This window comes from Octodon degus, unplaced genomic scaffold (genome assembly GCF_000260255.1).
Source record: "Octodon degus isolate 3935 unplaced genomic scaffold, OctDeg1.0 scaffold00071, whole genome shotgun sequence".
NCBI lineage: Eukaryota > Metazoa > Chordata > Mammalia > Rodentia > Octodontidae > Octodon > Octodon degus.
This window is the reverse complement of record NW_004524647.1, coordinates 9484009-9496382: the sequence shown is the minus strand read 5'-3', so window position 1 is coordinate 9496382 and position 12374 is coordinate 9484009. Positions and strand designations below refer to the sequence as shown.

General features: G+C 47.4%; 1 protein-coding gene across 4 annotated transcripts in view; it reads right to left on the bottom strand.

The window, feature by feature from the left end:
• The window catches only part of Pfkfb3 (6-phosphofructo-2-kinase/fructose-2,6-biphosphatase 3), an 89975-nt gene that overhangs the window by 25699 nt on the left and 51902 nt on the right, over positions 1-12374 (bottom strand). For 2 of the 4 annotated variants that reach the window (XM_012515603.2, XM_004635285.2), the window contains exon 1: positions 1001-1459. The exons of the other annotated variants lie outside the window; for them this stretch is intronic. In XM_012515603.2, the coding sequence (XP_012371057.2) occupies positions 1001-1076 (76 nt within the window). In that variant the 5' untranslated portion in view covers positions 1077-1459. Of the gene's footprint in view, positions 1-1000; positions 1460-12374 lie in introns of those variants that run through there. 4 annotated transcript variants of the gene reach the window in all.

Below are 12374 nucleotides of genomic sequence, written 5' to 3'. Positions count from 1 at the left end.
ACATCCTGCGGGGACCTTCCTGTGAAAGGTGGCAGCAGAGAAGCCCAGCCAGCAGCCTGGCGCTCAGGTATCCTTGGATGACCAGAAGCCAAATCCACGGCTTCCACCTGGATTCCATGGCTACCTGTCAGGCTGATTTGACCTGGGCCAGACGCCACCTAACAGACATCTGAACGTTACCTGAAAAGCCAACAGAACCAATGTCGTCTCAGAGCCATTCCAACCGCCTTTCTTAAGAGGGCTTACTGCCACTAAGGATTGATCCAACGGTACCCTCCCCAGATCTTTTACTGAGGGAGACAGGCAGGGCAGGATGCAACTGTCAGCAAATTCCGAGCTCGGAAAAGTGTGCGTGCATGCGTGTGAAACACTGCCAACAGCACAGTCACCAATCCACACGCTCTCGCAAAACCAGGAGCTTAGGCTCGGTTCTCGATGACTCCCCTGTCGCCCCCAGCACGGACGCCCCTACCGTGGCCGGAATGCGAGGGGAAGACGAAAATACACTGAGGGAGGTGGCAAATGGGAAAGGACAGAGGATAGGGAGAGAGGACAAAAACATATACGGAGATAAAGAGAAGAAACAGACAAAATACAGAGACGAGAAAATCGTGTACAGTGATAGAAACAGATCAGTAGGAAGCAAAGCGGGGAGAGGCAGCTCAGAGAGGTGAGGCAGGAGACGCAGACCCGGAGGAGACTCGGCGCCGAGAGGGGCAAGGGCGCGGAGGCGCGCGGCCGGCAGCTCCAGCTCCAGCTCCCGCGGGTACACGCTTCGCAGCAGCGGTCGAAGCCCAGGCCCGGCGCGCACGCCGTTTCCGGGGCCACAGCGCCCCCGCGGTCCCGCCCGGGAGGCGCAGCCCGCCGCCGCCGCCCGGGCCCCGCCGGCCCCGCGCAGGAGCGCGCAATCCGCAGAAGGGTACTGGCACAAAGCGGCCACACTCAAGAGCCCGACCCTACCCAAACACCCTGCAGCCTGGCCCCGCACAGCTGCACTCACATCTGGGCAACGAGGGCCGGTGGTCGATGGGCACCCGTATCTTCTGCATCCGGCTCTGGGTCAGCTCCAAGGGCATCTTCGCAACTGCACTCGGTGGCCCGCCACCCCAAGAGGGGATTCTGAAGACGTGGGGAAAAGAGCGGCCGCCCACCCCCGGAACAAAGGAGGGGAGGGTGCGTGCGGCGAAGGCGCGCTGCCGGGCTCCCCACGCTGTTGGGGAAACGTGCTTTGTGCTAGGTCCGGGACGCGCGCACTCGCCGGGGCTCGGAAGGCGCTGCCGAGGGGCGCGGGGCTGCGGCCGTGCGCACGGCCGGCTCGGCAGCTCCGGGAAGTTCAGAGATGCTCGGGCGTAGTGACAACCGCACTCCCACCGCGGAGCACTGCACTCTCCTACTCTCCAGCTATACAGAGATGCCACACGCACGGCTCGGCCTTTTTAAGTGTCGGAGCTTGGCAGCGCCGCGCGTCAGCCTCAGGGCGGGCCGCATTCCTGGCGTCCCAGCCCCCTTTCACGTGGGGAGGAGGGTGGGCGAGTCAGGAGATGGGCTGTTGGCGCCCTCTGCGGACCGGCGACAGCACAGCACGTCCTGCTGTAGTAGCCCAGTTCCCATTTCCGAGATCCCCCAGTCCCGGCTGGATTTTCACCCCTGTTACTCTTTCATCCATTTATCCCCTGGCACAACTACGCAGGGTAAGCCCTCACCTGAATAGTGCTGAAAGGATCTAGCCACCTAGCTCTGTCCAGCACGGTCCGCAGCCCATCCCCTACAGTGCTGGTTAAAATGCATCCCTTTGAGTCAGCCTTCCTAGTAGGGGCGACTCAATATCCTGAACATCAGTGACGTTTAGGGAGTGGGTTATATATAATGCAGGTGAAGACCCCAGAGCCGCTCCCCGACAACCTTGGAGGCGCCACCTACCGCTACCTCCGCTAACACAGGGTGGCCTTTCCTATACCTTCATGTCCCTTGGGAATCTTGGTTTGTGCAGTGCCCTGCGCCTCTCACCGGGCCCCCATGACCAGAGCGGAGCAGGAATAGGGGGCGGGAAAGCCCCAGAGGCTGGACCGAAATAGAACTAACTTTGCGGGCGAGGTGCAGCTGGCATCTTGGGTTTCTAAGTTTCCAATAAACTATCTCTCCGAGCAGTCCACAAAACATTTCTTTACCTGACGATAAGCCCGGGACTATTTGGGGGAGGGACCTTGATCATGCAAACTTCTAAAATTTATTTTATTTTTTCCTCCACAGTACAAATTACGTCTCCACATGGGGGGCGGGGGGTGTGTTCGTCCCTTCCCGTCTTTCCAGGTCCTCATAGTTGTTATTAGCTAGCGACACACGACAGTCACATTATGTGCCGTGCAGTAGGAATCTGGGGCATTTTTGACTGGGACCGCCGCCTGCGCAGAGCAACGACGTGAATGTGACTTTAGCGAGCAAAGGCTCAGCGCAGAAGCGCTGCGCTGCGGGGCTGAGGCGCTCCCTGCGCGCTGAGGCTGGGCTGTGATTGGTGGGAAGAAGGCGGCGCTCGCTGAACCCCACAGAGAGATGGAAAAGTCTGCGCAGAGGCTGCCACACGTCGCTCACGTCCTGCATGCTCTGCTGGGAGGGCTCCCGCTCCTTGGCGGCAGGCGCCGCTGCTCCAGCCTGGCTCGCCCGCCCCACCCAGGCCACGCCCTCTCCAGCAGTTTGGCGAGCCTAGCCCCCTCCCCACACCAACGCCTAGAGACGCCCACCTGGACAGTGACACCACCCCCAGCTCCTAGTTCCGACCACACTAGGGCGCGCCCCCTCCCTCCCGCGCCTCTCCGCCCTCCCTGGAGCCCCAGCTCCCCAGACAGCTTTGCTGACAGTCAGGTTTCAGCGCTCGCTTGGGCAGCTGTTCAGAAATCCGATGCACTGTTCTTGGACTTGTTTTTCTGCACTGGGAGCAAATGCCAGAGGTGACACCCTAGAATGCCCAAGGGAGAGTCTGTGGAATGAGAATGAGTTGACTGAAGAACACAACAGCCAGCAAGTGCTCGTGCCACTAGGAAAAGTTCCCAAACTGGGGTTCGCGAGGGTCGAGATTGCAGACAGGGAGGGAGAACCCCCAGCAACCACAGTGCACCCGAGTGCCTGCTATTTACCCACTTGAAATTTTGCATAAACCTGCGGGCCAGCCCAAGGGACCAGGTGGCTTTCTATGATGTCCAAGCCTCAGAGGTAGAGTCTTCACTCTAAGGTGAAGAGCTTGTCCTAGGTAACCCTCTGACCAGGGTCAGCTGTAAGGGCAGGAAAGAGAGGACCTCCCCAGCTGGGCAGTCACAGATCAGGCACTCTCTCTGCCCAGGGTCAATGAGATTAACACTGTGGGCGTCCAGAACAAAGACTGATTTCTTCCCCAGTCCCGTGCCCTGGATATGTAGTTGACAAAGGGAAGTCCATTTAACTCCCCTGCTGCTTGGAATAGCTTAACTGCAAACCAGTAATGCTGAGGAACAAGAACAAATTCACACTTGTTTTGCTGGGGGGTTTTGTTTGGTTGGTTAGTTTCTTTTTTTAATGACCAACTATAGACTCTTGTAGCCCCAGGTAAATTACAGTCCCTGTGGGAGGTAAAATAACTCAACTGCATCTACCCGTAGATTCTAAGTGTTTACTGGCTCAGAGTTCCTCAGTATAGACGTCCTCCTCTTTCCCCCATCTTTGCCTCAGAAGCGGCCCTCCAGAACTTCACCAAATCCCCAAGCTAGACATTATGAACATAGTGCTTCAGAAGGCTGTTGAGGTGTGAACATTCTTTTAGCATATCATATCTTTATGGCCGTAATGTCTCCAATCAGTTGGGCAGACTGACAATTTTTCTTGCATTCTGAGTCATGAGCCTAGACCCTGCTAGAATTAGATGGACCACCACCAATCTTAGGTAAAGGAATAAACAGAGGTCTAGAGATTTAGAGAGGTCAAAGAATCAGGCTCAAGACCAAGGAAGAAAGCCAATTAGGTGAACAGGGTATTTTTTGTTTGAGGGTTTTCTTTTTTGGGGGGAGGGGGTTGCTCTGTTTGACACAAACAACAGATAGCTGTCTCCTCTCCAGTGCTTCTTGAGAAACTCATCATAACCCAGGGAGCTGAGGGGACTCCTAATTAAGGGAAGAGCAAACTGTGATTCAGAAAATCTCACCCAGAACAATTATGCTATTTGGAAGGAAAGCACAAAGAAAGGCCTTCATTATGAAGAGAAGTCATTAGCTGGGTGGTTACTTAAAACGATAGTCTAACATTGGAGAAGGAACCGACAAGCACCCGATGTGCTGGTGCAGGTGGACTCATTGTCTAGGTCCAGCATCAGCAAGAAGGCAAAGCAGTGCTTTTTCTCCATGACCTTTGTGCCCTGTTTTGGCTGGCCAGTGTCATCTAATCCTGATGGTGTTTCCAGACACGGCTGTAATGACAGCAATAAGCAGCCCCATTACCATGGTCCTTTGCCAACTAGTTAGATTTAAACCATGCTCATCCCCAGGGAGAGAATGAAGTGGGTAACAAGCTGTGGCAGGCTGTGAGCAGTCCGAGTTGCTCATTAGACACAAAGTGTCATTCTTGGCTCCTTTGAAAGTTCTCAGGTATGAGAAAGTGAAGGGAGACACCCAATAAATAGCAGAACCTAAATCTTTCTTTCTTTCTTTCTTTCTTTCTTTCTTTCTTTCTTTCTTTCTTTCTTTCTTTTTTCTTTCTTTGTGTATTTAGTACAGGGTCTACAGGGTCTTACTACACACATTGGACTTGTAGTGATCCTCCTGTTTTCAGCCTCCCAAGCACTGGAATTACAGGAGCATACCACCACGCCCAGTCTCAATTGCTGTCTCAGTGCGCCCCGAGGGTGGGGCCAACATGGCACGCCTGGGATCAAACCTAAATCTTTTATGATCACCTCTCCAAAACCAGACAAGGGTGACTTTTTTAAAAAATAAAATCTTTGAGCGTCTGAAAGCAGGCACAGGGGCCAAGGGTTCAACTCCGGGGCCTGCTGTGCCAGCCCAGCCCTGGGGCATGCTGAGATAGCAATTGAGACTGGGTATGGTGGCATGTGCCTGTAATCCCAGCTATTGGAAGGCTGTAAACAGGTGGATCACTACAAATCCGATCTAATACTGAGACCCTGAACACCCTGTACTCCCTTCCCAAAAATAAAATAAAATAAAATAATAATTAAAATCTTTAGGGGCCAGGGAGATAGCTCAGTAGAATAAGTGCTTCCTTGGCAAGCACAAGAGCCTGAGTTCAATCCCTGGTTCCACCAAGAAAAATAAAATAAAATAAAATCTTTGTAGTCTGATGATGTGGTGATGTATGTCTGTAATCTCAGGCAACTCAGAAGGTTGAGGGAAAAGGGTCATGAGTTCCAGTCCAGCCTGGGCAATTTAGTGAGACTGTCTCAAAAAACAGAAAGAGGAGAGAGACAAAGACAGACAGACAGACAGACAGACAGACAGACAGAGAGCAAGCAATTAAAATATTTGTAACCCACGTAATGAGAATCTATACTTAAATGGGGTTGGTTTTTTTGAGGTGGGGATTTAGTACAGGGTCTATAAAATCTAAGAGGGTCTCACTATACAGGTCAGACTTGTGATCCTTCCTGTTTTTCAGCCTCCCAAGTGCTGAGATTACAGGCACACATCAACACACCCAGTCTCAATTGCCATCTCAGTGCAACCTTGAGGTGGGGCCAGCACAGCATACCAGGGATGAACCCTGGGCTCCTGCATCTGCCAAAGCAGGCGTTTTAATCCACTGAGCTGTCTGGCCAGCTCTTAAATTGTCTACACAATATATCATAGGAGATTGGGACTCAAATCAGAATGTACTTACTTTTATAGCAGCTTTTATCAAATATAGAGGTACTCTCAATGCTGTTTTGCAGGTCAATGACCAAGCTGTGGGACATGCAGGCAATGGAATATGATTATGGGGTGCTGCAGTGGCGCAGGCAGTTAGTGCATGGTGGTTAAAATATGATTCTGCACTAAGAATTGAGCTAAGACAAAGGTATATAGGATCCTTAGATGCATGTTACTGAATGGAAGAGGCTAATCTGAAAAGGTTACATACTAGGGCCAGCGTTCTAGGTCAGCATACTAAGCACTTGCTTAGGTAAGTGCAGAGGCCAGGATTTGATCCCTGGCACTGCATGCCATGTGGCCCCACCCCTGGGCACGTTGAGCCAACCTTGGAGTCCAGGCATGGTAACACACACCTGTAATCCCAGCACTAGGGAGGCACAAATGGGGAGGATCATTACATCTGTGCTGCATAGTGAGAACCTTCACAAAAAAAAAAAAAAAAAAAAGGACCAATCAAATAGCTCAGCAGACTGAAGTGCCTGCTTAGACAGGCCCAGTGACTGGAGATCAAGCCCTGGGGCACGCTGAGAGGGTGATTGAGACTAGGTGTGGTGATGCATGCCTGTAATTCAGCGCTTGGGAGGCTGAAAACAGGAGGATCATTATGAGTCTGGTGTACTTAATGAGACCATATAGACCCTATACTAAATATATAAAAAAGAGAGAGAGAAAAGTCATTAAAACTGTTCTAAAATAGTAAAGACTATTAAAAATAAAAGAATTTATTATTGTCCTATAGAGGACAATTCTTTTATTTCCAATTATGAATACATAAATTTTTCATTATTGGAGTTAGCCACACCCCAGCTCTGGGTGATGCCACTCAAACTGTGCAACTTCAGCAAGTCCTACCAACCTCCACAGCATTAGTTCACCTCCTGAGGGCCTCTCCCCTTCCTAAGGACCCTCCTGGGCGCAGGACCGTGTTCCTGAACCCCACTGAGGGTGTTTGAAAGTCTTCATCAATCTTCTCACCCAATATCAAGATGGAGAGCGTTTACGTTAGAATGTGTTGTATTATGACTTCAAAATGTTCACGTCTTTTAAAGATCAGATATACTGTGATCTAATTCACAGTATTATACCAATGTCAACCTATTGGCTTTGATATTTTCTGACAGTTACGTAAGATATTACCATTGGAGGAAGCTGGGTGAAATGTTCAAGGGACTCTATGTACTATTTTGCAACTTCTCATGAGGCTACAGTTATTTCAAAACCAAAAGTTATTTTTAAAAAAAAATATTAAATCAGTGATAGTTTACTCAGATTCTCAAAACAAATGCATAGCCCGCATATATGCTGGCAGTGAGGCAGAAAGGACTTGTTAGGAAAATTAAAACTCCATGATGATTTGCATGTGTTGATGAGACCACTGCTTCTTCCAAATGACACATAACATACAGAGTTTGTAGAAACCCTGCACATAGAGAGAAACTGAATTCAGCTCCCACTGTCTTAGGGATTTTTAGCAGAAGATTGTGGTATTATGTTCAGCTTTATGTAGACCTTTGGGAGAATGTCAATGGGTTTATAGTCTTGGTCACCAATGGGCATTCTGAAAGTACAGCTCTGAGGTCAGCAGAGGTCTCTGATAGCATTATGCTGAACCTCTTTCTGTGGGGTGAAAGTGGTTCCGTGCATGACTCCCAAATGTGAGGTACATATTAGAAAGGTAGATACTTAAGGGGGGCCTGCAAAGCGACTGGGATTTGAGAAGGTTAGCAGAGTGGAGCCCTCCTGACTGAGTCCTGATGGCTTTGCAAGAACAAGAAGAGAAACTAAAGATGACACACATACACATGCACCTTTTGTTTTGTTATGTGATGCTGTATACTGCCTTAGAACTCTGCCAGCAAGAAGGTCATTGCCAGATGCAGCCCCTTGGCCCTGGACTATAACCATAAGCCAATATGAAAACTTTTTCTTCTTATAAAGTTTCCCTGCTTCTGGTATTTCCTTACAGTAATAGAAAATGTAATAATGCACATACCATTCTGCAACCAGTTTGGTTTGTGACTTAGTCTGCCTAAGTTTATCTTTATCTGTATATACTGTAAAACTCCATCTTCCAAATAGTAAAATCTGAAGCCACTGAGCCATTGTGACACTAAGCAGATGTGACCAGCCACCCAGGAAAGTGTGGCTAACAGGCCATCCAGTTCTTTCTTTGACACTTAATCCTGCATTTTCATGGAAGCATGCCCTAGAACACAAATAGCTTTGTTTCTTGCCAAAGAAGCTTCATAATGGCAATATTTGGTAGACATAAAGAGAGACTGAAAAAAAATTCAGAAACATAGACACTTCTCCCAAATCATGGATGGAAAAGAAGCAGGAGAGACCCCACCATTGCCATAAAAAAGCACTACATGAACTTCACAAGGCAGAACATTTTCTAAAAATCAGCAGAACATAAGGAGAGTCACATGGAGAGAAAACATTCTCTCAGGCTTTCACAGAGAGCACACTGGCCAAGCAATGGCTGTGACTCATCCACATGGCTGACACTGACAAAGGTTCTACAATCTGAGGTACAGGATCTCAGGACAAATCCTGAGGGAATTTCACTGACCTTCTCAGACCCAAAAGCTACAACTCTTGTTGCATAGGTCCTGCTTTACCTTGGTCTTAACCATCCAGAAGAAAAGTATAAAAACAAAATATAAGAAATAAAGCAATGCTGTTATGTTGAGCTGTGGGGGACTCAGGTCAACAATTTCTGACATTGCCAGTTAAGCGGAAGACCCAATACTATTATGGGATACTGGACTCATTTAGAATATTTTACTGAGTTTACACACCGATAATATTCAAATAATGGAACTTAACAAAGAAAGGGTATACAGATGAATGTCCATTTTGTATCTGTGTATTCAAAGTGGTTGGGATAGATATATAGTTACATTCTGTTAATGAATAGAATGATTTGTTCTAATGGTGTTTGTAAATAGGATATCAAGTCCACATCTTGTACAGCAATTAACCACTAAGAAGAATGTATGCAGTGTGTTAATTATTGAAACTGTCCTACCGATTTGATTTGAAACTGTCTCATTGCTATTTGTTTATCAATAAAATTAGGGCAATAAATAAATAAATAAATAAATAAATAAAAATCAGCAGATACTGTAAATTGTACATAGATCTCTGTTCCTGGTTCCTTCATCATTGTTTCTGGTAGTCCAATCCATTTCCTCATCATAAGACAAATTATCTCTCAGCCATTGATTGTGGAGGATAAAGAGACCAGGCAAATGCTACCCACAGGGTGTAAACAACCATATTCCTTCCTAGGAAGCCTCAGTTTGAATATTTGCTACATTATTAAATGGCACTACTGGATAGAGATTTATTTATCTTTATGGAATTTCTCTCCTTTGATTTCACTGTCATAGGTGCAAAATAAGCCTGTGGCCTCTTCCAACATCATATGCTCAGCTCCAAACGCTTGTAAGCAACAACATGTCTCAAGTAAAATATGCATCCTTCAGGATAAGGAGCCCATACTGACTTTAGAGCAGCATAAAGACCATTTTGTCATGGCACATGGTAAAGGGACTAAAGAGAAAATTTGCTTAATGATATTAAATTAGGTTCTAGGGAAAGAGTGATGTTGAGTGACACTATTAGACCTGTAAAAAAATACCACAATAAGCCAAAAACTCAACATTACAAGAGACAATTCTAGGGAACCTCTAGGGCATCTAGGCTTTGATACTTCACCATAATGATTTGAGCTTGGCTCATCCCCAAAGCCAACCGGTAGGAATGGGAGGAAGGGAAGAGACTATAGTGTGGGGATGGGGATATGGCCTGGAGGTTTGGAGCCCAGAGCCTGGTCTTGACCCTGTCAATACCTATCCAAGATAGGTGAGGATCCCAGGTGGTCTTTAAACATTTCTTCCACTTCTCAAGTAGCAAAGATCAACGATTCCCATTGTTCTCAGTAAAACACAAATAATTTGATAGTAATTACTGGATTATCAGCAGCTAGAAAACAGGGACAATTGTTCATCACTGAATCACCAGTGCCTATCACAACATCAGACAAAGAAAATGTTCCATACATGCTTCTTTAATGAATGAATATTTATACTTGGAATTATGTCATTAATTCACAATGAGGGTCAGGAAGATGGCTCAGTGGAATAAGCGTTTCCCTGGCAAGTGCAAGGGCCTGAGTTCAATCCCTGGTTCCGCCAAAAAAAAAAAAAAAAAATTAATTCACAATGAATCCCGAGTACTTAAAAACTACTGGCACACATTACAGGCTGGAAGTAACTTCCATAAATACTACAAAACCCATGGAGCTCTGAGAACAGTCAGCTACCCAGTAGGGCCATTTCATACACAAGACACTAGCTGCTCATCTACCTCAAGAGATTGTTAGGAAGATCAAATTCAATATGAGTAAAATTGCTTTCGATAAAGAACTCAGCTAGTGCATAAAGATGCAAAGATAGATTTCCTCTGCTCTAGGCTAATCTGCATTTTGGTCTTCACCTCTTGATTAATTCAGATGAGCAGATCAATAACATCCCCCCAATACACACATACACACATGCACACACTCCCACACTCACACACTCACAAGAGGATAAGGGCAACAGTCAAAGTTAAATCAACCAAAATTACTCTAATCCAGGTTAATTGCTCTAACCCAGGATTAGGAAGAAGAGAAACCAGACCCAGACCACCTCCTGCTGAGTACAAGAATGCATGACGCACAAAGGAAGCCTTATTGAGAAAGCAGGGGGGGTGTTGCAAGGCCTGCGTGTGCCAGTGTGCAGACCTGCGCAATGGAGCAGCTCTGGCTGGCACCCCAGAGGTAGCATCTTCCTACCCTGCAACCCTCATGCTTCTTCTCCCAGTGAAAAATACCCTAAAACAACATGGCATAAGGTTGAAGAGGAAAATTATCATTTTGGAAAGCAATGAGGACTAGATATTGGAAACCTTACCCCAGCTAAGCTGTACTAATGCACAGTATTCAGACTACAAAAAGGAACCATCTGTGGGCCAGGGAGATAGCTCAGTGGAATAAGTGCTTACCTGGCAAGCACAAGGTCCTGAGTTCAATCCCTAGTACCACAAAAAAAAAAAAAAAAAAAAGGAAACATCTGTAACCACTAGTGGAAAGAAGAATCCTGTTCAGTATGACACTTTTTAAAGGAGATGTCACCAAGTTTGTACCTCCAGAGAAAGGGAGTGCTCAAGCAATCCAGAAACTGTCCTTGTGAGGAACAGCTAAAGAACTAGACATGCGATAAGGAACAAGACTATAAGATAGGATGCTAGCACCTTGAAGACACCTGGGCAGTTGGCTTGCATTGTATTGCCCCCAAGAATAGAAACCAGGCAATGGTTCAAAGGTTCAAGAGATTAGGGCTGGCCAAATAGCTTGGTGGAATAAAGTGCCTGCTTAGGCAGGGCACAGTGGCCGGGTTTGATCCCTGGCTGCCGAGCCGGCCCTACCCCCAGGGCACACAGAGACTTCAATTAAGACTGGGTGTGGTGGCATGTACCTGTAATCCCAGCACTTGGGAGGCTGAAAACAGGAGGATCATTACAAGTCTGATGTACATAATGAGACCCTATAGACCCTGTCTACAAAATGCAAAAAAAAAAAAAAAAAAACCACAGTACAAGAGAGTGCTCTATAAGTCAGCTTTTCACTATTGTACCAAAATACCTGAGATAATCAAATTTTAAAAAGAAGAAGAGTTTATTCTAACTTGGATTTCAAAGGTTGTACTTCCATGTGGCAGGACAGTACATCAGGGTATAAGCATGCAGTGGGGAGAGGGTACTCATCTCATATCAGTCAGGAAATTGAGAGTAGAAGGGAAGGAGAAGAAAAGAAAAAAGAGAGGAAAGGGGGGAGGAAGACAAGAGAAGGGCCAAGGCCACAATGTCTCTTCAAGGCCAGATGCCCGATACCTTAACTTACTTCCTCCCCACCTCCCAAAGGCTCCGCCACCTCCTAGTAATGACACAGGCTGGAGATCACACCACCCACATGGGGGGCCCTGGGGGATGCTCCAGATCCAGACACTAGCAGATGCTTTCCTTATGCAGTGGCAGCAATGGCCAGAGATAAGGGGCGCCTGTCTCAGTACCGATCCAAGCAGCCAGATGCCTATTCCTCACACTTTCTAAAGGGGTTCCCGGGACAGCTGCGGTCACACTAGCCAGCCTGAGACTAGCCCTGCAAGTGCAGACCCTATCATGGTAAGGGGGTGGAGCACCTGTCCCCACTGTCCTTTTCCCCAGCTGTGTGACCTTGTAGGAGACACTTCAAAATCAAGCAGGGGTTTTTCCCACATTAAAGTCTTTGAGACTAGAACTACAAAATTAAGTAAATCTGGGAATGAAACTACTGATCTGGTGCTTACTCATCCATTTCACCAGCAAGGGGAGGGGGATGAGGACTCACGGATGAGACATCCCTCTAACAAGCCTCTTTGACTGTGGTGGCTCTGG